General features: G+C 40.3%; 2 protein-coding genes across 5 annotated transcripts in view; one reads left to right on the top strand and one right to left on the bottom strand.

The window, feature by feature from the left end:
* cenpp (centromere protein P) overlaps positions 1-24987 on the bottom strand; it is an 89947-nt gene that overhangs the window by 8732 nt on the left and 56228 nt on the right. The window lies entirely within an intron of this gene.
* On the top strand, positions 1457-22748 carry ecm2 (extracellular matrix protein 2, female organ and adipocyte specific). Of its 2 annotated transcripts, none has more exons than XM_084542749.1 (12): positions 1457-1854; positions 6358-6492; positions 7088-7246; positions 10822-11010; positions 12829-13572; positions 13876-13991; positions 14184-14319; positions 15005-15162; positions 16239-16378; positions 16490-16602; positions 18850-19063; positions 20029-22748. In XM_084542749.1, the coding sequence occupies exons 1-12, from the start codon at positions 1482-1484 to the stop codon at positions 20195-20197; spliced, it is 2646 nt and encodes an 881-aa protein (XP_084398875.1). In that variant the 5' UTR covers positions 1457-1481; the 3' UTR covers positions 20198-22748. The 2 variants fall into 2 exon arrangements, with proteins under 2 accessions (XP_084398875.1, XP_084398874.1); XM_084542748.1 differs by having other exon boundaries at positions 12790-13572.

The raw sequence follows: 24987 nt of genomic DNA, 5'->3' as shown, positions 1-24987 counted from the left end.
GAAATGTGGTCGGAAAAAAATCCTGACTGATGGTGATCAGTGATCACTTTAACGTTTGGTGAAATCAGATTGAAGAAAAACAACAGTAGAACTCTGGGCTATGTTTAATAGAGAAAGTAAGAACATTTCCACACGTACAATGTGAAGGGAACTCAAGGGATTGGGACTGAACTGCTGTGTAGCCTTAAGAAAACCACTAATCAGTGAGGCTAACCGGAAAAAAAGGCTTCAATTTGCTAGGGAGCATAAAGATCGGACTCTGGAGCAATGGAAGAAGGTCATGTGGTCTGATGAGTCCAGATTTACCCTGTTCCAGAGTGATGGGGGCATCAGGGTAAGAAGAGAGGCAGATGAAGTGATGCACCCATCATGCCTAGTGCCTACTGTACAAGCCTGTGGGGGCAGTGCTATGATCTGGGGTTGCTGCAGTTGGTCAGGTCTAGGTTCAGCAACATTATGTGTCCAAAGAATGAGGTCAGCTGACTACCTGAATATACTGAATGACCAGGTTATTCCATCAATGGATTTTTTTCTTCCCTGATGTTCATGGGCATATTCCGAGATGACAATGCCAGGATTCATGGAGCTCAAATTGTGAACGAGTGGTTCAGGGAGCATGAGACATCATTTTAACACATGGATTGGCCACCACAGAGTCCAGACCTTAACCCCATTGAGAATCTTTGGGATGTGCGGTTGCCCGCTTCCATCTCTTGAGGATATTTACAATACACGCTGCCTCAAGAGAGCCCACAGCATCCTCAGAGACCCATCCCACCCTGGTCACCACCTGTTTGAACTGTTGCCCTCGGGCAGGCGCTTCAGGGCGATCAAGGCCAAAACAAACGGACTGAAAAACAGCTTCTATCCCAGAGCTGTCATTGCACTAAACTCTGAACAATCCTGAAAACACTTCAACATTCAAAGACACTAATGTGTGCAATATTTTTTACTTTTATAGCTACAGCACTTTTAAATCGTACTGAATGTGGAGAACTGCTACCTCCATTTCATTGTATGCTGTACAATGACAATAAAGTGACTTTTATCACTTCCGTTTCTCTTCTCAGTCTCTGGCTCTCTAAGCTCGTCAGCCAATCACAGCGACCTCTCAGACTGACTCGTTCCACCACCGATTCAACATGCAACTAGTGCCGACGGCCCGACACTGGTGAACGGCCGACCGTTGACTAGGTGCGTCACATTTCACTCATAAGATTCAGACACTCAAGACAATAAGGGAAAAAACTGTAGTTAATTATAAAAGAGAAGTTCTTCAGATTTACTTCAGAGTGAGAGTGTCTTTAGGTTTTCACATGAAGCGCTTGAAGGAGTCACTGAAGTGAGATGTTTGGTCTTGTGTGACCTCTGACCTACATGTAAACTTCACCTCTTCCTGGTTATTTTCCCCCCAGAGCTGAACCATGATTTAAGTTTTATACTCTGCCTCAGCTCGTCTTCATAAACCTGCTCACTCAGACATGCTTCTGTCATTTTCACTGTTCAACATGTGGATATGTAAAGTCTTTCTCAGATATCCTGCAGCATGTTGGCAATGTCCTCACACACGGGCAGGAAGACAGATGTCCGACCTGTCTCTCTCTCACTCTCTCCCTCTCTCGTTTTGTCTGAGCTGCATGACAAATCCTGGCTTTCCTTCACAGCTCCATTATCCCACTCTGCTCTACACAACTGCTCTGCGCTCGGAGGCACGCCGAGAAACAGACACACGCGGTGTCATCACACAGCGACACACACTCACACACCTCTCCCGCAGCTCCTGCAGAACCAGAGGAGGAGAAAAGAGGGTGGAAGAATCTGGCCTCAAGTCCTGCAGCCGCCTTCAAACTGCTGGTAAAGTAGAGTTAATGTCTGTCTGTCCTCTGCTCCACCCACCTCTGTGTCTGTCTGTCTGTCTGTGGTTTGTAAACAGTTGTTTCAGAATATTTGCTGCGATATGAAACGACATCTGGACGTTTGTGGAGATCTGCATCTTTCTTCATGATTCTACTGAGCGTTTGTCAGTAGAATCCGGAGAATGGAAAGTTAAAGATAATTTAATCATTGAACAGTACTGCTCCCGCAAAGCGTTGGCGTCAATGCTCATTTAGCAAATCAAAACTTGGTCAGTGGTGTTTACTTTTTATCCGTTCGCTTTCTGGGAACACGATAAGACCGTTTCAAATGAATCACAGCAGCGTACAGTTCTGCAGAAAACTACGCCTCGTCTCAAACTGACAAAAACACAAACTAAACCAGAGTCACGCTGTTTTTTTTTTTGATTAAGAACATTGTCTACTAAGCAGAACGTGCAGGTTGTCGACTGTATTCTTTGCTTGCTCTTCAGGGTTGTTACAGTAGATATCTTGGCTCCATTAGCTCTACAGGGACTTTACATAATGTTACATTCATTTATTTGATTCTGGTTCCTACTTCACTACACTGCTGCAACTACAAAGAGTTCCTGGAACTTAATTTGGGTTCAGCTTTTTATACTTTCATACTTTAATTGTTGGTGATTGTGATTAGTCAAGCTGATGTGACATTACATCGCAACAAACTCAACCATAACCACATTGTTCCTACAGCTGCATGTACATGAAGACAGGCGACCAAGAAGAGCAACATGGACTGGACAAACCGACATGTCCCGCAGCATGTGTTTGGATATTCGTTGTACTAAAACGTCTGGTCAGGTGATTTAAAAGTCAGTCAGAAGAGACTATTTTAATTCTCAGTGTAATGATCTGCTGCTTTTCTACAGTTTACATCTGGCTAAGCTGAATTTTTGGGGAGACATTAGGAGATGTCACAAGCTGGTTTAAGTGTACTTTCACTTTATAGACCAAGCAACGGACAGAAAAGGATTCAGAAAAGGTTTGTTTTGAACAAGCCAACAGTAGAGACGAGGTATTAAAGCTGTTATACAACTAACGGCCCTGAACCAACCCTTCAGTGTGAGGAGTTTTTGAATGTGTGTTTATGTCACACTTCAAATATGCAGGAAATGAAGTTTAAAAAGTAGTCCTGAAATAATTTGAACTATTTCCCCCAAACAGCTGAATGAGTGAAACGGTGAAGGAATCACACAGTAGAGATGAAACAGCTGCAGAACAAAGCATGAGCCTCGAACACAGCCTGGGTTTCATTAGCCTCCTGGTTATTTTTATCTTCATACTGGGAGTCTCTCCATCTGAGCCTGCTCATCCAGAAACTGAACTGCTCAATATTTTCCATTTCCCCCCCTCCTCCCTCCTTTTCTTTTTTTTTTTTCCCCTCCATTTCAAATCCTACGAGTTTCTCTCTCTCTCTTTGTCTCCTGTTGAGCTCTGGTTTGTTATTGGTGGGAGCTGAGCAGGGGTGGGAGGGTCTCTGAGCTGACATGTGTTCAGACCTCCAGTCTGTGGAGCTGCAGACTAAAGTTTAGTTTAGAAATGTGAATTATTAAAAGAGAATAACATGACGTACAATATGAGCGCTAATGTTGTGAGAAACCTTATGGGAGCTGTAGTTTTTAAACGATAATCAGGTCATTAGAACTACTAATTATTACTATTCCTTCAATCGATCTATTATGTTTTAAGAAGTCGATTAATCCTCCTCCGTTAACTCACCACTGAACAGCAAACTTCATCCATTAAGTTTTATTTTATACATTTTCTCAAAATAACAAACTTCTATATGAAATCAATGAATGAAGAACCCATTTTAGACTTTACTTGACGAAACTATTTAACACAAAAGTTGAGATTTATCCAGTGTAGACCACATTAGGAAACGTATTGTGCTAATCGGAATTGAAAATACAACTTGAAAAAGAAAATGGAAAGCAGCGCTGCCATACTAATTCTTAGCATCTGCTCCAGATAGTTGTTAAGTTCTTTTCTGAGAAACAGTAGTTGAGGACACATTGACGACTCCCAGGCACTGACCACCAACCAAGGCACAGACAAAACTCACTGTAATAGTCCAAATACTGATGCTCCTTGTTTCAAGCCTGAAAAGCCTTGTAGGGCCTCTGAAGACGCTGCCTACTTACTGCATTGAGTAACATACCGTATACAATGTAATTATATCTTTTTATGGGGCGGCACAGTGGTGTAGTGGTTAGCACTGACCAAGTTTGCATGGTTGTTGTCTTACTGTGTCTTAGATACCCCACCTTTCACATAATGCGATGCGGTTCCAGACCCCCCGCATCTAGAGGACAAGCGGTAATAGATAATGAATGTTTATCTTTTTATTTGAAGGTCTGCGTGTGAATCGATGCAGCATCTGGAACATGTCACTTTTTATGTTCACTGATCAAGCATAACATTAAAACCACTGTCTGGAGAAGTGAATAACATTGATCATCTTGTGACAGTGTTCTGCTGGGAAACGTTTGGACCTGGCATTCATGTGGATGTTACTTCAACATGTACCTCCCACCTAGATCAGACCAGGCACCCCCACCCCACAGCAATCACTCCTTGATGGCAGCAGCCACCCCCAGCAGGATGCAGCCTAACACAGGCACACAAACAAAAACAGTTTAGGAACAACTCAAAAAAATGTGAAAAACAGCACAAGGTGTTGACCTGGCCTCCAAATTCACTAGATCCTAAACTGATCAAGTATCTGTGGGATGCAATGGAACAAAATGAGTGTCTGTGTGTCTCGTACAGAGCTAGGAGAGGAAGCATGAACAAAGGTTTGAGTTTGAGAATAATGTTTTTCACTGATACTGTGTACATCTCTCTTGGCCAGGTCACAAATCTGACTATAGTTGTTTTTCTGTACCTCTGTGAGTTAAGTTACCACAACAACAGTTCTGGCAGGTAACTAGCAATTATCCACCAGCTAATACAAAGACATGGATGAAGTGCCTTGATAGACAACGGTGTGCTGTCTCAACAGGCTTTCACTCGTGCCAGTGCTTCATCCATACAGATCAGAGCTGATTCAATAGCATTTAAGGACTTTATGCACTAAGTATAAATGTAAATAGAGAAAGTCAGTATTTAAACTGTGCATTTCAAATGTTTTATAACAAAACCAGGAGCAGAATTTAATTAAAGGTGGATTTTTAGTCTGGTCATTACAGTTTAATGTGGATTTTTTGTGTTTTTATTTAATTTAAAATTCGGAGTCCCAAGTCAGAACCTGATACAGGATCAAGGTTTTAAGTTGAAGGGGCTCAGCCTTTCTGTCTGGATACGACTGGAGAGCTGCTGTTATTCTGTCTGAAGCAGAGGAGCTACAAGTGGTGACGTGTTAATTCTGCATGTTGAAAGTAATAATACAGCAACACCATTATCATAAAACGCATTTATCAGAGAGAAGAACAGTCTAGATTCAGATCCCTCAAATCATAATAAAAAAAAAATAATAATGCACAGAAACTTTCCAGCCTTTCAGAAATTAAAGTTCGTTTTGGTCAATGTGGCTTGTGTTAAAGCTGATTTAATCGATTGCGTGTGGAAGACAAATTGCAATATGGAGTTACATTACCATCCCACTGGAGTTGTGTTTGTGACCATCTGTAGGTCCAATATTGGGTCTTTTTTTAGGTAACAGTTTAAGGGGCAGCAGATTTAATGAGAATTATCTATAGTGGAATAATAAACCAGCCAGACTGATATAAACATCTGGACAAAAATCTGAAATTCATAGATTTGACACTATCAAGTAGTCCCATCAAACACCAGGGCACAGCCGCAGCATATTTACTACCATTACTGAGGCTGATGCAGAGATTCAGAAAGAGAAACAGACACAAGACAAACTATCAGGTGTGTGTTCGTGTTAGATCTCTTTGCTTTAATAATGACAGGACTGCTGTGTGTAGACTAGTCATTACACAGACACACATAAGGAACCAACCATTAAGACCCTAGCAGTGAGCTATATGAGGGCCGGCAGCACAGCGGCAGCTCTTTTCCTGAGAAGCTGCTGCAGGTAAAAGCCTCTGTCCTTGTGCTGCCTATTTTCTGTGGGTGGAGGAAAAACATAGATCTGTCTGTTTTGGTTCCAGTTGTTTTAGCCGCTAGTCTCTGTAGGAGTTACTATTCTTAACTATTAAAACAAATGACTTAAAGAAAAAGAAAGGTACTAATAACAAAAAGGGAATGCTGTATTTTCCTCTTAACTTTGTTACGTCCCTTCTACTGGCTGGAATCAGTTAAAAGCTGAGCATTAACATCAAGTACAGATCATCAGCTATAAAGCTGCTTGCATTTAGACTACATTTAACTTTTGAAAACTTAAGTTTTGTTTGTTGTAAACTAATATCAAAACCTATCAATAGCCAAACCCTATTAACGTGAAAAGCTGTGAGTCAGTCTGAATCTAAACCTGGTCTGTGCTGCTCTACAGGGATGAGGTGGTGGCTGGTGGTGGCCAGTCTGTGGCTGCTGGTCGTCCTGACCATCCCTGATGCTCAAGCCAGGAGCAGGCCTCACAACCAGGACGGAGAGAATCGCAAAGGCAAGAGGAGGCGGGACGGACAGGGTGAGACTCTTTGATTTGTTGTTACTGTTCAGTCTGCGAGAATCTCTCTCAGACCAGAGAAGGGTCAAGGATGTATTTTGCCTAGCTTTGCACAACATTTAACGCAGGGTTGCTGGCCTAGTGTAAGGGGGGAAAAAAAGTGGAAAAAAAAGAATGCACCTTCTATATGTAAAAGGGGATAACGTGCCTTCAGCAGTAGTTAAAACTGAAGCTGTTGTGTTGAACAATAACCACTAGACTCAATGACTGCATGTATCATCATGAAGCCATAGACGAGTTTCCAGTTGTGATCTGTTTCACCATCTTCTTATGTTTCCTTGGTGTGTATAATTTAAAGTTGTTTTATTACTTACAAATCTCTGTACAAGAAAACAGCATCAAGCTATAATATGCGCAGTCCCACAGAGGAGCCTCTTGGGTCCGCTATCATTATTTTAATTTTTATTATGCAGAAAATGTATTTATATAGCTTAATTTGGTCAGTTAGCAATGGAAATACAATACGTAGATAATTAATTAGGAAGATCAGAAAACAACACCTGTACCCCAACACGTTTCTAAGCAGATGTAGATTGATTTTGACCATGTGTTGCAGGTCATGGCCGTGCCAAAGCGGGGCGCTCCAGACCTTTGAAGATCAGACTAGTTCCTAGGCCCAGCATCCCTATGGAGCCTGCCGAAAACCAAGGACACACGTTCCTAAAATCTTATAAGAATCTGCAAGAACAGCACTCCAGCTACAACGTTATCCCAGGTCAGTGAGAACGCTAACGTCACCTCAACCATGAGCTAATGCAAAGGTAACTGAACTGCTTAGAGGTTTTTGAAGACGTTTCACCACTCAGGGTTAGATGAATGGTGAAATGTCTTCAAGAAACCTCAAACAAGTCCAGTTGTTTTTGTTTTAGCTTTGTTTTAGACTTAACTCAGGTTGATTAGATCACTAACTCAGGCCTAACCAAGGCTGGGGAGAAGAAAAGTTCAGATTTACTGCAGGTATTAATCTTAATCAGATTAATATGGACAAACATAGCAAAGCTAAAGTTGAGTGGTTAAAGGTGCTTCACATCTCTTCTGCTGATCTAATAATCAATCAATAATGTTTAGCCAATGGTGTGATTTAAATGTGTTGAAATCCAATGGAGTTACATTTTTTATATTAATGATACAGTATACCCAAAATATATGAAAAAACAAACTATGTTCTGTTTGACATGTGCAAAAACAACAGTCCAAAGGACTGTTTAGCAAATAAAAACATATAGGTTTAATGCAGATTGAAATGGTACTCTAGAAAGCACCACAAATCTGCAGAAAACGTAACTGGTTTCCAAAATGTGAGAACCAGCATGGAAAGAATGAGTGTGTATTTATGCAACTGGAACGCTAAAGTAGTAAATTTCTGGTCAATAAAATCATAATAAAAACAGAATCTGTTACTGAATAATAACAAGGCATTTTAATGAAGCTGGGTGTATGAGCGGAGTCAGAGAACCGCTCAGCTAAGAGGTTTAATCCTGTTCTCATAAGAAAGCTTCCTGTTATTGCAGCTCAGTAATTTAATGACAAATCTTCACAATCCATAATTAACAGAAGGGGGAAAACATCTGTGGGAAAAGAACTCGTCAGGGAAGCAGTCCCGAAACATCCCACAGAGAGGGGGACAAAGAGTCAAAGAAAAACCTCAAGTCATATGGAAAGCCTTCAGTTTAACACATTAAAGTCAGCATTATGCAATTAGAAGGGAAGGTGGTGGTGGCGGCAAGCTGTTGTTGGGAGCTGCAATGACTTTTATTTTTGCTCTGTTTTCACAGTTGTTTGGTGTTTTAACTGACTGTAATATGAAGGCGACCCAACACACTGCAGATCACAGGAAGATTTCTTTAATATATGTTGGTTTTGTGATAATTACAAAGCCCATCCAACCATCAACATGGCAATACCGACTTTACAAATATTGCTGCATACTTTGGCGTGACGTCAACCCACTACTGTTTTTATGGAACTTTATTCTTGTCTCACAGTCTTTATCTACAGACAGAGTTTGCTCATTCATCATATGTTTGTCCTCATATGACAGCAGATGATTAATGCACCGCCAGCTGCAGAAAAATCTGAGATGAGGCTTTGGCTTCAGTTTATGTCATAAAGGGATACATATACAGCAACATCTCAGTTTTGCACAAATCTTAAAAGAAAAAGAAAATTACATTTTTTCCCCCCATTATCTAGGATTAGCTGAATATTCTGAAGGAGGTTCTTTAAAATGACATAAAATGTAATGCTTTCTAACGGCATCATAATTCACTGGAAGCAGCTATTTTCATTAGCCTTCACTGCAACTTCTCTTTATCGAGACATTATTTTTTAGCCAAGTTTGAAAATGCATGCAAGCAACATAAGAGAAAACATTTCAGGACTTCCAAATGCTCAAATCATGTTTTGTCTGACGAACAGCGCAAAAAAGACCTTTGCCAGGGTTTGATTGTTATAACTAATTCATGAAAATGTGCACTGGACACCACAGTATGAGGGTGCCATATAAGAGTGTTATATGTGTTATTTAAACCAAACCCTGCAATTTACAAGGCAATAAAGAGATTCTATGGCAGCGAGGCAATATTTTAAAGAGAAAAGAAAAGCTCTAAAGTATGTGTGCTCTAGTGGAGATGACAGGGTGACCGTCCCACTGTTCACAGTCAAATGGACGGAGACAATAGAGAGACAGTGTTTAAGAGAAATAACCTGAGCCTCTTAACTACCTGTGTTACTATAGATGTAACAAAGACCATACCATTAGAAAGGATAGATGACAGACAGGACAGACTTAAAAAAGACTCGAAGAGTGTCTTCCTGCTGTATCATAGTGGTTTACAGTCTTTCCTACTGACTCACTGCCAGTCACAGCCTTGCCTTGTCCTTGGTCTAATACTGAAGGTGAACTTAATGCAGAGGGAGGAGTGGAAACGCTACAAATCACTGCTCTGTCTGGTTCTTATGGTAAAGTACAGGCTTTAGAATTGACTAGACACACACGGCAATTATTGCACCTGGGTCTCCTGCCGCTGTTGCTGCTTCTACTGAGACGTACAGGTCCACGGGTTATTTGCTTACACATCTCTGATTCACTGCCCACGCTTCAGATTTGTTTGGTGATTCAGTTTGGCCTGGTGCTGTGCTCACTAACAGCCGTTCCCTTGGATGGGAAATTAATCGTAGAGCTTTGTTGGCAGGTTTAAGACAAAAGACGTCAGTGGGAATTGCAGTTACATGTTAACTGCTCCTTCTTTCGGGGGTAAACAACAGATGGCCGTCTTTCAAAAATACATAACTGAACCTTCAGACTGATTCTCTACAGTATTTGCTTTGATTATGAAGACACAAGTTTCACATACAATTCAATATGTGAATGAAAGAAAGTCATCTGGGTCATCATCTCATATGCTGTTGTGTAGTAAACATTGTGTTATGTGTTGGGTAGAAGGCTTTTTTTTTTTTTTTTTTTTTTTTTAACGATTACTTGCTTAAATGCTTTATTTATAATTTCAACATCTGCACAGTTGTGGTGCAGAAAACCGAACTTTTGCCATGTCCCCACATTGTTAAGAGTCCATGCAGATGTCTTACGGAGAATTTTTAGGCTGTGCAGGCTGCAAAGGCCCACTGCGTATGTACTATAAAAAGAGACATATTCCTGTCCACTGTCTGCCTCGTTTTGGGAATACTTTAATGTCCTTAAGCATGGAAAGAGAGAAAAGAAAAGTTTAATCGATTTATAGTATTCAGAGATAGTAATAAAACTGTAAGGAGACCCAATAGGCTTCCCTGTGGTACACATCTATTTTCTATGTCATATGACTTTCCTTCCTTGATCTTTTGGCCCACAAAGCCACTATGTCACAAACCGCCTGTCTTTATGGACCTTTATTCTTGTCTCAGTCTTCATCTGCAGACAGAGTTTCCTCAGCTATCATAGAAATGCTACATTTATCATCATGATAAACAGTGAACTGTCATGTGATAGGAGATAATTAATGCAGGGTTTGACATAAGTGCTGCCAGCTGCAGAAAAGGCTCAGAAGTGGACACTGACTTCCGTTTTTCTATTAATGGGATACATTTACATCCCATCTTTGGACAATTCTTCTTAAAAGAAAAAGAAAATTACTATTTTTTTTCCCATAACTAGGATTGTCTGAACCCCTAACCGCATCATAATTCATATGACCTTCCTCCATTGATATTGTGGCCCAGAAAGCCAATAAGTCAGAGTTGATTCAGAGTGATTTTTGACAATGTACTGACTCTCCTGGTTCTGTGTTGTTTCAGGTAAGCAGGGTCAGTGTGTGTACCAAGGTCTGACCATGTTCGACCAGGCCGTCTGGTCTCCAAAGGCCTGTGTGACTTGTCTGTGTACCAGAGGACGGGTGGTTTGTGACGAGATCTCCTGTCCCAAAATTCACTGCCTGTTCCCCTTCACCCCTGCTGGGGAGTGCTGCCCCGTCTGCATTGAGTCAGGTAGAAACACAACATGTGACAAGGCCATGGTGCAACATTCAGAGGCAACAGAAATGACGCTGTTTCTTCTAGTCCAACTCTGTAGTTCATGAAAAGTTCTTTCTTTTTTTTTTGTTCAGTATATAACTTGTCACTGTTACCTGGAAGACATCAAACTATACAGTTTCCATCTCTGATGCCTCAACATGTTGATCCGTGTTTCCATCATGGTGTTAAAAATGTGGTTTGCACATTTTGGATCAGTTAACTCACATGTTGTGACAGTTTTAACATGTAACATGTATGTTGGGAAAAACCACATGTTGTTTGACATGTCAGGGACGCGTTTCACGTCAATGCCAATTTCAGCTCATCAAAAAGAAGACTGAACGTACAACTGAATTTAATTTGAGCAATATTACTGAGATGTACATGTTAGAGGCTGAAAACAAACCAGAACGAGTGAGATTTTAGTTGCAACTACTGTACGGTTTCTTTAAAACCCAACTTTATTTGTATTCTGGGTAGCAAGAGCCAACAGACTGAGGCTTGTTTTTACTGGCACATACAAACTTATCACTATCATTTTACTGATTTATAACACTGTGGCACTCAGCTTTATACCTCCTTGCTGCTTGTATGTCCCCTGTCGTAAATGGGAACCCTATATTCAACTTCTGGGAGTAAAATGCAGGCGCTAAACGGACAGTTCCTAACTTACTGATCGCAGTCAAACACTGCACACTTACAATGAGGATGTACGGAGATGGAGCAGAAGAAAACCAAAGCTTCCATAAACAGTTTCCCTATTGTAGTTAAAGTGCTGCAGTATTAGTCTTTTTTTAGATATTTCAGTCAGTCACTAGGTTGGATGTTTCAACCAGACTAATCCCAAGAAAGTAACAAGAAAGTCCAGGAAACTAAACAAAATGTTGGACAGTCCATTAAGAAGTCTAAACCCTAATCTTTTATACAATCAATCATCAGTTTGTTTGTCTCTTGTGTGGCATATTTTCTGGATGTTCCCATAGGCATCTGTTTTTTTTGTTTTTTTACTATTAAACAGCATTGGTGTGAAGTCAGGTTTGTCTTAGAGGAAGTATTTTTTATTATTTGGCTGAACTATGTTGCTGTTTGATATAACTTGACAATATTTTGAACAACAGAGTTTATGAATTGTGTCCAGTACCTCAAAAGAAATAATTTGGTCCATGACTAGTTGGATAGTTAGACAAGTAGAGGAATGAGATGAATTCAATCAGATCTAGTAATGATATGATGCTGCATGTTAATTACAGTGCAACTGTTTATTTAGGCCGGAGAGGAAGAAGAATTTTTACAACACACTATATCGTTCAGTTGTGACCAAGACATGTGTGTGACATTAACAGCCTGACATAATGACACATTTACATTTAATACTGATTTAGTGCCAGATCAAAGACCAGCTTTACCCAAAAACATGTTAGAAGGATTAGTTTCAGACTGGTCTACAGCAGCAGTCTGCTCTGTAGCTTCAACAAACCGGTCTTGAATCTGTCTGTAGAAGTCTGCCTGTCCACAGCACTAACACAAAGTCATCTTTCTGTCTGTCCAACTATCATCCTGCCTGTCTGTCCTTATCAACTTTCACTTCCATCCTGTTTGATTCTTTTTTTTACTGTAATTTCCTTCATGTTTCTTCTTCTTCTCTGTCTGTCTGTGTTTACTGTCTTATTGCTATTCCTATTTCCATACCATCGCCTTTTTCCCCTCTTGCCCTCTGATTGGCTTCCCCATACCACCATGCACCCACCCCAGACTCCGACTACAGCCTTGACCTTTCTGGTGACTTCCCAGTTCCCAGTGACCCCAGTGATCCTGTGACCCCGCTGACCCAGGAGGAGATCCAGAGAATCCTCTGGCGAGAGGAAGAGGAACACCGCGAGCAGGAGGAGCGCCTCAGGAAGAAGGACGAAGCAAGGAGGAAGAGAAGGAAGCAAAGGAAGGAGCAGGAGGAGAAACAGAGAAAGATAGTAGAGGAGAGGAGGAGGCAAGAGGAGGAGGCACTTAGGCTGCAGGTGGAGAAAGAGGAGGAAGAGTGGAGGAGGCAGATAGAGGAGGCAGAGAAAAGGAGGCAGGAAGAGGAGAGGAGAAGACAGGAGGAGGAAGACAGGAGGCGGAAAGAAGCAGCAGAGAGAGAAGCAAGAGAGAGAGAAAGGAAGCTGGAGGAGGAAAGGAGGAGGCAGGAGGAGGTGCTGAGGGAAAAACTCCTGGCTCTAGTTGATGAGGAGGAAGAGGAGGTGGAGGAGGAGGTGTGGCTGAGAGGAGATGTGTTTCAGATGCCCCCAAAGGAACCTGAAGAGCACGACATCCTCCCTGCTCCAATCCCGAGACCTCCTTCTGTCTCAGAAGATGAGCTGAAGGAGGTGAACACGGACGATGTGGAGGAGGATAGTGAAGAGAGGGATGTGGCGGTAGTTAACAGAGCAAGCCTTCCCCCAGGCTGCGACATCTCTGACGTTATTGTGACATGTGAGAACGCCAAACTCACCCACTTCCCTCCTCTGTCCATCCCTGAGCTCAAGTCTCTCAGTCTGGAGGGTAAGTCAACCTCAGAGACATCGACACAGAGCCAGAAAGACCCACGTACTGCGACTAGAAGACTCTTTAACTCATCTGTGTGATGTTTGATAGCATTTTACAGAAAGAGAAATAGTAAATCTATGAAGGAGCGGCTTTCAAAATGAGCACATCGAAACTGTGATTAAGTGCAGAACTTTTCACTATTTGCAATTAGAAACAAATATATACAACACAAACAATTTTGAAAACACTGTGAATACAGAAATCCTGCCGGGTGCTCTCCTCGCGGTACTAACTGACTGAAACTGTTCTGACCTGCAGGCAACAACATCAGCAGCATCCCAGCAGAAGCCTTTAACGGCATCCCCAACCTGGAATGGATCAACTTAAAGAAAAACAAACTCACCTCTGCCGGCATTGATGATAAAGCCTTTAGAGTAAGACATACTGACACAGTTAACCAATCCCTGCAGCCCTACACTTGTTGCTAGATTCCAGCTGTTTATCCAACAATTCTCTGGAAAACAGTTTAACCTTAGTGACAAGTTTGATGGCGTCCTATATGTCTTGACTTAACATAAATCAACTATGCAAATATCCCTTTTACAAATTCCCTGTGCATGTGTCAGGGCTTGAAGATGCTGAAGCGTCTGTACTTGGATGGAAACCTTCTAGACGCCGTGCCCTCTGACCTTCCGCCCACCCTGCAGGAGCTGAAGATCAATGAGAACAAACTGAGAGGGATAAATAAAAACGACTTCCAAGGTACTAATATGGCGTCCTGTAATGCGCCCCGTTAAAATTGGAGGTCACAAAACAAAACACATATTCAACAGCTTAACAAACCAACAAGCCACCGCTGTTACAATGCAACCACCTGGATGGTTTATAGATTCACCCAAAATACAGTTTACAGTTAAGGCAAATGAATGATTATAACATGATAATTCTCACTGCCAAATTCCTGTCTAGTAGCTAATTATGATGGCTTCTGCATGTTAGTGTCTGTATTTATGTTGGCCAGGGACGTTTCCTAGAAATAATAATAATAAAAAGCCCTACTCTTACTATGAGAAATTAATCTTTGTTTAAAATACAGGCTGGCTGCTGCTCAGATTTTATACCTCACTTTTATGCCCAAAGTTCAGTCAATTTAAACTTTGACATTTGATTGAAGGCTGTGGAAACGAAAAACAATCTGGATGGCATGTTTTACCAGATGCCAAGCTTCTTTCCGTCAGTGTTTCTCCACTCTGGGTAGTCATAATGTTTTCTATTACTCTATGAACGTCATCTCTGATCTACGCAGCTCATTACAGTAATGTTATAAATGCATCTATTAATAAAACTAGAAAAAAGAAAAATGGAAATAAAAATATGCTGTTCTGTTTTGCAGATTTTATGCTGTTGGATATTTAATGACAAGTTTATGTATTTTTTTATCTTTAAGATTTGAACAGTCTGGTGATTCTGGAGCTGGAAGGGAATCTGCTGAGTGAGGGGAACATTGATCCTCTGGCCTTCGCTCCACTAATCCAGCTCTCCTACCTCAGACTGGGGAGAAACCATTTCCGCACTGTACCACAGGGCCTTCCCAGGTCACTGCTGGTATGAAGTAATAGCTATCTCCCCTCATTCCTCACACTGGGACAGTTCACAAAGCCAGACTTGTTTTAAAAGCCCATGTCAGAATTCATTTGGGTTAAAAAGCCTTTAACAACTACAGACTTCTTTTGGTTTGAAGATATGGTTCCAAAATAAACCTTTATTTTGTCAAGGGCTGAACATCAGGGTTAAAAAGAAGATTTAAAGCTTATTCTTACTCCTTTTTCATAATATTGTTTCATATGATTTTAAGTTCATAGAATTTGAGCAGTTTACTGGACATTTTGAACACCAGTAGGCAAAAAACTATGTAAAACACCTCTCAATAGTTTTCAATAAATGTGTCAATAAGCCCACTGCTGACATATTTATTAAATAAAATCGCTCAGATTATCAGAGGCTCTCTGAGCAGCTTGATGCATTCTGACTTTAGGTTTGCTGATGCATCAGAATTTTCTTTTTGGCTCCAATGTTCAAACTCTACTCTTCTACCTGTGGGAAACCAGTACGCCCACTAATTATGGCCTCTGGTTAACCACAAATAGCGCAGAACACCATAAATTCACCTTTCACCAACTCCATTTTATGACCTTTGGAGAGGTTTTACACACACTCTGCACATTCAAAACGCATTATTTAATCAGATTGTAGTCTGCTGTAAACTTTTTTTTCTTTTTTCTACGGTAATTAGATTTTGGACTGAATTTATTAAAATGATTTAACCTTTGAATAGAAAAGGCTTTACGGATTATGTAGAATCTGTCAGTATGTGTCTGGTGATTATCCCCTGCCTTCTTGTTAATCTAATTGGGTTGCCACTTTTCCTGCAAGACTTTTAGGTTGAATAAGTATGAATTACATTTTTGTGGTGGATAATGGATTGGATCTTAAGCAATGCCAACAAACCAAAGACTTGTCTGCAAACCAAACAAAAACCCTGTTGACACCATTACTGTTACTTTCATACTGATTTAATTAAAAACAGGGATTGGACTTCAACTTTAATCAGGACGCTTTCCTTGCTGTGTCTGATGCTGCCAAACATTTGGTTTATTTTTTTGTGGCGGTCTGTCTTTCAGGAGCTGTATCTGGAAAACAACCTGATCGAGGAAATCTCAGAGACAGTTTTCAATCAGACCAACAATCTAAATGTAGTTTCTCTGAGGCACAACAAGCTGGATGAGACGAGGATCGCCCCCATGGCCTGGATCAACCACAGGTCAGATGAAAAGAAGCTGAAATTTACTAGCAGTGTCTTTTAGTGGTCATTTCAAACGATTGCCATTTATTTACAAAACTTTCCTCTCTTCATGCTCGTCCTCCTCTGCAGAAATCTGGAATCTATCGACCTCTCCTATAATCACTTGTACCTGGTTCCGTCTTACCTACCCAAATCTCTGGTCCACTTAGTGCTGGTGGGAAACAACATTGAGAGGATACCTGGTAGGTGGGACATCCTAATGGTACACCAAGCTAAGAAACTTAGCAGCTAGGATGTTTTTGTTGATAGAATGGCTGACTACCTGGAAGACTTCCTCCACAACTTTTAAGCCACCCAAATATGAAGTGTAGCACATCATAGCTCATAACATTATGTCTGTGAAGGTTCTCAGTCATCCAGGTCATGGTATATCTCAAAAAACTCTACAAGTCCAGTTTTTTAAACCTCATAACATTATATTGACGATACATTTAAAACTACTACAGTAATTTCATGAAACAAATGTAGGAGCTCTGCGTGAACTGTGCTTATAAAGTCATACATGAATGTTGCTCAGCTGAAGCTCATTTGGTGAAATGTGCCGTAAAATTTATTTTCATTGCGTCTGTTTTTGTTTCCACTGTTCTCTGGTTGCTCTGGGTTGAGGTCTTTGAACTAAATGACTCAGGAGTTGATTCTGATGCAGTGTTCACATTAAGTCATAATTACAAGTGGAAGAGAGGGATTTCTCTAAAAGTTCTGATATATCTGACAAGCACGGTATTTTAAACCCTTACACATTTGACTATGCCATAAAACTTTGTTTAAAGGTGACATAGAATGATTGAACGGGGTATTTATCCTTGATCTGTGATGTGACATGCAGACAACAAAATTTTGGTTGGGTCTGTAATGCCTTAGAAGCTTCCTAAAAACCTCTCTCAGAAAGCTATATTAGGGTGGGGGATTTTAAACGCGTGGTTTTGCACCTATTTGGCGCCCCTTCGGGCTTAACTGGCAACCTCATTATGAAATGCAAGCACTTGACGCTGATTGGCTGCATTTGCTGCCACTCATGTAAACTTCGCTATCTGGCACATTCACAGATTCAGCCTTATATGTTTGAGCCCGAATCCGAAGAGGACACTGAATCGGAGGAAGAAGAACCAGTCCAGCAAAGGCTGGATTTAAACGTTTCTGAATGTTAAGTTTATTTGAATGTTTTTTTTGTTTGTTTCAAGCGTAATACATTCCTTGCCCAAAGTGTCCTAACGAAGTTATAGCACGGGCCATTTGGACATTAGCCTAATCCTTTTGCAGCATTACATTGAGAATAAATACTAATTCTACTCTACTGCATAAACCTGCCCGAGGCTGTTTGGGTCTTGGGCTGACGGTAGCCTACCATTCGAGCAGAACGAAAATAGAACCGTTTCAACTAGACTGTAACAATAGGAGCATCAAAATAGACAGAGGCTCGCTCAAAGGCGGATGCTTGTTTTGTATTAAAAGTTGAAAGTGTATAGAAAAGTTGGAATAGGTTCGGAGTGACACACAAACGAAGTAGCAGTCTGTGGTTGAATGTAGTTGGAATCCGATTATAAATGAACAGCAGCCACGCATCTCGTGCATTTCTTTCGGTGGGAATGTAATGGAAAGTTTGCACACCGCTTGCACAGCCTGGAAGAGCACACCTCGGAACGCGACTCGCCATTTCGCCTTGAACTCCGCAAGCACTGCTGCAATGTACTTCCCGTTGGAGGCGAGAGGGCGGATGTATGCAAATTATTTTGAAGGGGAGGGAATTGAATGAGAGTGGGGGGGCAGTGAGATGCATTTTACGTAATATGTATCCGTTGTTCAGATTGGGCCATTTTCTGGCTGACATTTCTGAAGGAGGAATTTCTATGAAACGGAGATGTTCAGAATGTCTAGCACTTTTCGTATGTTCGTAAATGCGGGCAGACTACCGTTATTCAACTAAGACAAGGTAAAAACGTTTTTTCATTCTCTGTCACCTTTAAATTACTCTCATGTATTGTAACAGTTAATAGTGTTTAAATAATATGTTTGCTATGTACTTTGAGGTCCTTCAGAATAATGCAGCCATTATCCCCAGTAATGAATAAGAAGCAGCAGATCAAAAAAACTTGCAGCCGCCATCTTGAATTGACAGTTGACGTGAATGGAGCCAATTTATAAACATGAAAATCATTCTCAAAATGACTTTCTTTCACCATAGTTTGATGTGACTATGGTCACAACAAACAGCAGCAACCACAATTTTACTGCTTCAACTGTCTGGAGGAGTATGACCAATATGGAACAAAACTGAATGGTAGTTGTAGAACAGTATCAGCTTCAACATTGTTTTCCGTCTCACACTCGCTTATAAAGAAAATAAATGTTAAATAGAGTCCTAGAAGACAGTAGAAAAATAGCATGACAGTCTTCCCTAGTTAAATCGTTTCCTTCAAATACCTCAACAGGTTGGGTCTTTGCCCACATGGACCCTGGCATAGAGTACCTCTACCTCTCCTACAACAAACTGGATGGGGAGGGAATTGAACCAGAGTCGTTCTTCGGCTCGTACCACTCCATGGTGGAACTGTGTCTGGACCACAACCAGCTGATCTCTGTGCCCTCTGGCATCAACGAAATGACAAACTTACACTTCCTCAGACTCAACAACAACAAAATCAGGTATGACGCCACCATTCGTAGATATTCATCTATTCATATTGGTGATTTTATAACTTCAATAATTTGAGTTTTTCTTCCAATAAACTGGATGTATCATTTGACAAGACTAATTGATTGAAGTGTTGGTATGTTGCACATATTTTTAAAAACTTGAAAAAAGAAAGATTAGAACCAAGTGATAGAAGACAGAGCTAAACTGTCCTTCAAGATCATCAGCAGAGGTCCCACAACAGACCAGAGCCTGACCAGACGACTGACTCATTCATGACAGCCTGCCAGACAATATTAAGCTAAAAGTTCACTGGATGGAGAGTTGCCTTGACGACAAGAAACAAAACAAGCTGATTCAAGTTTCCACCTGAATCACCTCAGTACACACTCACAGGTCCGAGCATGGTGCAGTCCAGATTGTAGCTTTTATATAAGAGTAACATTATAGTTTAGACAATATGCTCCTTCTTCAGAGCCAAGGTGGCTGACACTGCAGATGGGAGGTTACAAACAGATTAAAACGGTCTAACTCTGATTTATTTTCCAAAACACCAAGTTTATTTGGTGTACTGTAAATTAGTTGTTAAAAAATACAGCTAGCCAGGACATGAGTGAGGAGTGATCTATTTGCTAAGTATTAGTCTAAATCCTGGCTTAAGTATTATGAACTTACGATAACTGCATAACTTGCAATAACTTGAAATAAAAAGCATGCATGCCTTATTTGTAAATCAACATTTCAAAATTAAATTCGGGAAACTGAAACTCTTACTCTGTGGGGACAAAGCACTGTGCAGTTATAAAGTGATACAATTGGGTATTATTTACACAACAATGACTGATAATTTTGTCCAGAGGAAGCATATATATATATATATATATATATATATTTGTTACTTTCAGCTTTGGTCCTCAAATATAAGCTAAAGATAAAACATGTGTATCTAATTCCATCCTTATACTCCATCCCCCAGGAGTATCCCAGATGAAGGCATCTGTGACCCGAGCCACAGCGGGGACTCCACTCTGGTGGCCTTGAGGCTTGAAAACAACTACATTGACCCACAGAAGGTCTCACCGTCAGCCTTCTCCTGTGTACGCTCCTCCTCAGGTGTGATCTTAAAACCTCAGAAAACCAAGTGACCAGAGTCTACACAAAAACAAAATTCTAAGAGACATTTGACATAAGCAGGGTTAAGATTTTGGATTTGAATCTTTCGAAAGAAGTCAAAATATCTTCTTCTGACGCTGTATGTTATGAAATAACACCCATAATATGATGAATGAACTGTCAAAACACAGCTACTTCTGAGGTAATTTGCCTTACGGGAAAGTACTGTCCTGTCATATTCCTGGACATCTTTACGAGCCGTGAGTAACACTTTCTTTGTCTGAGGTTCAAATGTAATGTTTTAGGTCTGGTACATAGTTTTGTGCCGTCACCTGGCCCACCTGAAACTGGCGCGAAGGTGACAAAACTCCTTCAGACTTTCAAATGAAAAACATCTTTCTACTCTGTAAAATGGAAAGAATTCCAACACCATAAACAGCAAATCGACAATGCTAGTAAAGAAATGGAAGGAATCCTATGAAGTGAGACCACAAGCACAACACATTATTTTTAACAACCTCAGCACCTTCATGTTCCATTTCTCAGCTCCATTTCTTCCAATGCCTACTTCCATAAAAAAAAAAAAACATCTGACATGGGAAAAAGTGTGAGCTCACATGTGTGATACATCCTTCAAGAGCTTTATGTTAACGATTAATAGCCGCTCAAATGACAAAGTTAAAGCAAGCGCTGCTGAAGATTTAATTCCTCTTATGTCTGATTACTTCTTTAATCTCTTTCTATTCTTTTTTTTTTTAAGTGAACAGACAGACAAGACAGTAACTTCCTCTGGTGCAGTTGTGGCAGATTTATGCTTGGCACAAGGGATTCACTGGAGTCTTGCTGTAAGGTGTCAGTTCTGATTTACAACACAACTAGATGCATGCATTAAACCTGATCAGGCCATGTGGTGCTCCAGTTAAATTTCACACAGAAACTGTTTCACTTCCATTTGAGTTAAAGAGTGACGATGGACCATGTACATACAGTAGTTATTACTTGGAGCTAAATCTAGGTGACGTTCTTCTTTGCCATGTCTTATTATTAAATAGACCATTATATGTTTTTTTAATGTTTATTTACAGTCACCCTCTTCAAATAGTTTGATACACCACTGAGTACTGGGGAAATTTGCTAGTATTGAATTTGCTAAATCAATGAGGATGATGCAGTCTAAAGTCAGATTTATGTTTTGGCAGTCTGGCATAAGATTTTTTCTGCTCTGTCATGCCTACTGCATCTGCCTCCTCCTATTAAGTCAACCTCCAACATGTGCTGCTCAGTTTCCTGTCAACACTGTTTGAAGAACGCAGAAACTCAACACAGCTAACTGGGTTTTAGTTGCATAAGTGCAGAATGATGCAGAGACACCAGCGTACAAGCACAAATACTTTCACCAACTTTACATAGGTCCCATGAAGGAGTATAAACCAAGTTTTCGGTTGTACTCACTCTACGCCAGACCGTTCCCACTCTCTCATTGAACAACACTCATACTGTTTGCGATTTAACTTTTTGTGATGAAGAAAAACGCTCTCACATAGAACAGACATAGAACAAACCAGTCTGATTGGGGCATGGATCGACCGGAGTACACATCTTTTCTGGGACAGCACTTAGGGTCTGTCAAGAAATTATAGGTTGTGCAGATGGTGGGCACTCTAGAAGTATTTTCCTTGCTGGGAGTTTGTATTTGAGTATTTTCTTCACATGCTCCTTTCAGTTTTTTTGAAAATTAATTTAACCCCATGTCCTTGTCTGTTCATCAACTACCAGCTCATGCAACTGTGGCGTTATGTGTTAATAGCCCAACACCATCATTCATACAGTGAATACAAGAAGTTCTCTGCTTCTTATAGAAAACGTCTGTTGAGACATGGATGAAAGGCTCTGAAAGTGTTCATAGGTTGTACCTTTGTTTTTAGTTTTTGTTGTTTCAGTTAAGAACCTTTTTTTTTATTATTCAAATCTCAAAAAGGTTTAAACATTCTGTCTTTCTCTTAGTTCTTGGCTGGCCAACACACTTTATTTACATGATAATCTATTTGATATGTGAACATCATATCCAACATAATGTTCAATACAATTCAAATAAGCTTTACTATGTTCCCATTACTGCCTACCTGTCTCACCTACACTCACCACTTCATGTAAATAAAGACACTTCAGCAATCATATGTTCTGGTCACTACTCTACATCTCAACATATCTTTCAAGGGTGAAATACATTATGTATTCATGAATAAAGGAATAAGGCATGGCAAGGGTCCTTGAGTCATGGTAATGTCATCTGCTGCACATCTTTCAGGGTCACATAAAACTGACAAAACTGCACACAACTGCTTTTCTGTGTTTTTTTTTTTCCATTTTGTATGTATTGAAAATCCAGTATTTATCAAACACATAACACATCAATTTTGTGACCAAGACATGTAGTGAACAAAGGATTTTACAGTGTAAAAACTGAAAATGTGTCACTGCTGTAGACTATCTAATGCATGTTTTGAGTTTCTAACTTGTAAGAATAATCTTTGAAAGCTTTCGCTTTGTGGAAAACAAAGACAAATTGACTTGTTTCTTGAAGACGTTTCACCACTCATCCAGGTGGTGTCCACTGTTCTGTTTGTTATAGGAAAAAAATAACATGGCTTGGATAACTGAGAATCTACAGACTTCACACAACTTACTCTAGCTCAACTAAACCATTTCACCATGCACTCAACTCTCTGATGTGTGAATCCATCTAAAAATATATTGTGATCCATAGATGCTTATTAACTAGTTCTCATAACCAAAATCATTGAATCTCTGCTGTGTCTAATAACAAAATAGGAACTGTTAGTGTACTGATATCCAAATCTTGCTCAGTTTACAGTTAATTCTGACCTTTTCTTTAAATTCACAACAAAACATTTAGTGTAGAGTATATTTTAAACCGTGAAAACAGCCATGAATGAGGACAACACCACCAGACCTATCTGAGTCCTTGGGGGAACAAAAAAAAATAAAAAAATCACAGTGATGATTCAAACATCTGGAACCAGGTTACACAAGCTTCATGTTTCCATCTGGAACACTGTAGTTTACTTTAATTTTTTTTTTAAGGATTAGATGAATGTTGATAGTGAATGCAAATACTCAGCCTGCGAGGTGCATACCAGAGCAAGAAGTTAGATTAAGTGACATTGGTTTCCCGGATCCCTTACACTTAACTTCCATTTTATCAAGTTAACACCTCAGGCTCCAGGGAGAACGTAGAGTCATGATGACTAGCGCAGAATGAGTGATGACAAAATGTGGCAATCTTTGCATCACATGTCTTCTATTGCCATGCAATACACATCCAGTAAAAGCTGTAATTATCAGAGCTGGAGGAGCCAACTTAATCATAATATTTTCCTCTGAAAGCCTGAGGTTGTGGACCATTTACTTCAGGAGCAGACATCTAAAGGATGACTGGAACAGGAAAACTAAAAGATGAAGAGTACAAAAACCTCAGCTTCTCTTCTGGTAAGACAAGCTGGAAATATTAGATAATTGTATGCAGAGAAAATATAAATCTAAAAGTAGGAAAGCAATAAAAGCAACAATCAGAAATCATAGTCGTCATTTAGTCGTACTTCAGCTGGAAAACTTGCTTCTCATGAGCTGAAGCTCAAGAGATGAAACGTTTTCTAGTAGAAGAGGATTCCTCTCATCTGCCAACACTAACAGCTGCTTTGTTCATCAGTTTCAAATATCAAACACAAATGAAAGAACAATATAATACTTATAAGTCACATGACCTCACCAATGTTCCTGAGGATGAGGACACAGCAAAGGAAAGTAAATCACAAAGACAATCCTATGCACTCAGCAAATACTTTTTCAAGTATAAATAAAACTGACCTTCAATTTAGCTTGATTCAGGTGTGTTTAAAAGCCATGCAAGTTCAGAAAAACTTTACTTGGAGGTAAAACAAAGCAAGGGTGCCTAAAATTTACTGGAGAAAATTAACAGCTATTCTAACTGGACTTTATTTATGGCGGGGTGAAGTCATGGTGGAGTGTGAGGGTGATGAACACTGGTCTGTTGTGCAGCCTGGCTGGGTAACACTCCCAGCAGCAGGTAACACGCCGAGTAGCAGGGTCATGGCTCTATTAAAATGTTTCCTGGCAACAAGACGTTCCTCTGGCACTAAATCAACAACGATGCTGAGGCAACTCCTTGGCACAGTCGCACTGCTAGTTGCCTCGGTGACTTACAGCTTTGAAAAGGCCCAGACGGAGGAAATTCTCCTCAACACGAGAACACAACAAGCTCCAGCCGCTCCAGAGCCATCGCAGACATCTGATGGGTTGGAAAGTATGAGATCCTTAGAGAGAACAGACATCATGACCCTCTCCCATCAGGAAATAATCTCTAACAGTTAATTTGCAGTTTGAATACTGTAATTCCAACAATTACGGCATACATTTTTCTCACTACCACAAACCAATTTCCCTCTTTGGACTTATAAAAGCTACAAATAAAATCTTTCTGTGGCAGACCAGTCAGCTGAGAAGTATGAGGTATTTATGCAGAACATCAGCACAACCAGATGCACTGTTTACTTTTGTTTTGGGGGTAAAAGGATCACCAGGTACGTGACATAAAAAAAAACAAAAAAACAAAACAAAACAATGCAATACAGTACACTCAGAAGCTCCTGGTCCTTCCAATGTAGACAAACGAAGCCTGTGTCCTTTCAATGGACAGAAAAAACAAAAAAACTCTCTAGCAGGGTCAAATCAAACCCAGCAATGTTTGGTCTAATCCCAAAGTATTGTTTCAGCACGCGTT

This window comes from Chelon labrosus, assembly GCF_963514085.1.
Source record: "Chelon labrosus genome assembly, chromosome: 4".
Lineage (NCBI taxonomy): Eukaryota > Metazoa > Chordata > Actinopteri > Mugiliformes > Mugilidae > Chelon > Chelon labrosus.
Note: the sequence above shows the minus strand (reverse complement) of the source record. Positions and strands in the feature narration are given on the sequence as shown.

Bases quoted from the DNA above. Each gene is read 5' to 3' on its own strand.
- ecm2 (XM_084542748.1), top strand. From the start codon at position 1,482: ATGCTTCTGTCATTTTCACTGTTCAACATGTGGATATGTAAAGTCTTT. The intron at 15,163-16,238 runs GTATGAAGTAAT...TCTGTCTTTCAG, and splicing joins GCCTTCCCAGGTCACTGCTG to GAGCTGTATCTGGAAAACAA. The intron at 16,379-16,489 runs GTCAGATGAAAA...CCTCCTCTGCAG, and splicing joins ATGGCCTGGATCAACCACAG to AAATCTGGAATCTATCGACC.